General features: G+C 34.1%; 1 protein-coding gene across 1 annotated transcript; it reads left to right on the top strand.

The window, feature by feature from the left end:
- Window positions 1-204: 204 nt before the first annotated feature.
- On the top strand, window positions 205-1,170 carry LOC11446189 (glutathione S-transferase T3). The gene has a single exon (XM_003607798.2). The coding sequence runs from the start codon at window positions 205-207 to the stop codon at window positions 1,168-1,170; it is 966 nt and encodes a 321-aa protein (XP_003607846.2).
- The last annotated feature ends 520 nt before the right edge of the window (window positions 1,171-1,690 follow it).

The raw sequence follows: 1,690 nt of genomic DNA, 5'->3' as shown, positions 1-1,690 counted from the left end.
AATGGTGGCATTCCTCCATGCATCCAAAATCAACAAAATGTCTCCTACTTTGAAAATGCATCCAATAACCCAAACCCACATCCTAACCTAAATTTTCAAAATCATGCTTTTATCCCAAACCCACACATTGGAAATTATCCATATCATACACCACCTTACCCATATCACTATCAACATTTTTCATCTCAATCAACTAGTCCCACCATGTCTCATGGAGTTCAAATGGAAAATAGTCGTGTCCAATTAAATGATCAAGATATTGAAGCATCACAACCTTGCACTCAAGATGGCATGGAAACAATTAATCTTTGTGAAGAAGTCGGAGCTACATCGGTTGCGAATACTTTGAAAACAAGATTTCAACCAAAAGAGGATGAACTTCTCATTCAATCATGGCTCAATATTTCAAAGGATCCAATTGTTGGGAATGGTCAAAGAGGAGGTAGTTTTTGGAAGAGGATTGGTGAAGTTTATAACAACCATCGCGACAAGGATTTTCAAGAGAGAAAACCGGTAGTAGTTAAAGGTCGATGGCACAAAAAAATCAATCCATCTATTTCAAAGTTTGTTGGGTGCTACAAAGATGTTGTTGCTCTAAAAAAAAGCGGTGCCTCCGAGAGCAACAACATTTCGGCTGCAAAAGATATTTATTACCAAGATGTACGTGAAAAATTCACACTTGAGAATGCATGGAAATTATTGAGAGATGAACCAAAATGGCTTGCAGGTTGTGTATTGGAACCGTCCGCAAAAGGAACAAACAATTTAGCTTCTGGAGCATATTCGGCATCTTCCAACCCACCAACACCAACAAGCGAATACAATCCACCACAACGTCCAATCGGTCAAAAGGCGGCAAAAAAGAAGGGAAAAGAAAAGCCTGTGGAAATGTCTACTCCCAAATTTGATGCTTTGAAAGATGACTTCAACAAAAGATTAGAATTAATGTCAGGGTTTGCACGTGATTATGCACGTATTGAGAGTGAAAAACTTGAGATAGAGAGAAAAAGGGTTGATGCCGAGTTGCAAAGAGTTGAAGATGATAGGAAAAGGTCGAAGATCAATGATTTACAAATACTCACAAAGGATACATCAAATATGAATCCAAGACAACTAAATGATTATGATTTTTTGTATGACGTGATTAGAGAAAAATATGGACTTAATTGATATTATTATATATGTTTTACTTAATTGATATTATTATATATGTTTAACTTTTTTTTAGGGATGTTTGTTGTATTTAATTATTATGTATGTTGGAATTATTTGATATTATTACGTGAACTATTTATGTATATGCGACATGCATTTCCTTCCAAAAATATAATATATTGGAAACTAGCCGTTATTCACATATTGAGTTTTGGGCATTAAATAAATATTGGGTATTATCTTGATATAATGTAGTGGAAACTAGCCGTTATTCACATAATGTGAATATATAGGGTATCAAAAAATATAAATATATCCATACCGCCCAGTGTTTGTTTACAAGAGAACGAGAGTTATCTACGGCTTGTTGGAATGATAATTAGCCACCTTCGATGTAAAACTCATCTAAACAATACTTTTTTAAATCTTATATCAAATCTAGATCATGAAACCAAACAAATACATGTTAATGAAAGCTCAAACGATCTTTGAGAACATTTAATTTTGGGGTTTTAAGTGACAAAAGAAATGTTAT

Source organism: Medicago truncatula, chromosome 4, assembly GCF_003473485.1.
Source record: "Medicago truncatula cultivar Jemalong A17 chromosome 4, MtrunA17r5.0-ANR, whole genome shotgun sequence".
In the NCBI taxonomy this organism is placed as follows: Eukaryota; Viridiplantae; Streptophyta; class Magnoliopsida; order Fabales; family Fabaceae; genus Medicago; species Medicago truncatula.
This window is presented reverse-complemented; position numbering and strand designations above follow the sequence as displayed.

Excerpts from the sequence above, each read along its gene's own strand:
- LOC11446189 (XM_003607798.2), top strand. The coding sequence starts at position 205 with ATGTCTCATGGAGTTCAAATGGAAAATAGTCGTGTCCAATTAAATGAT.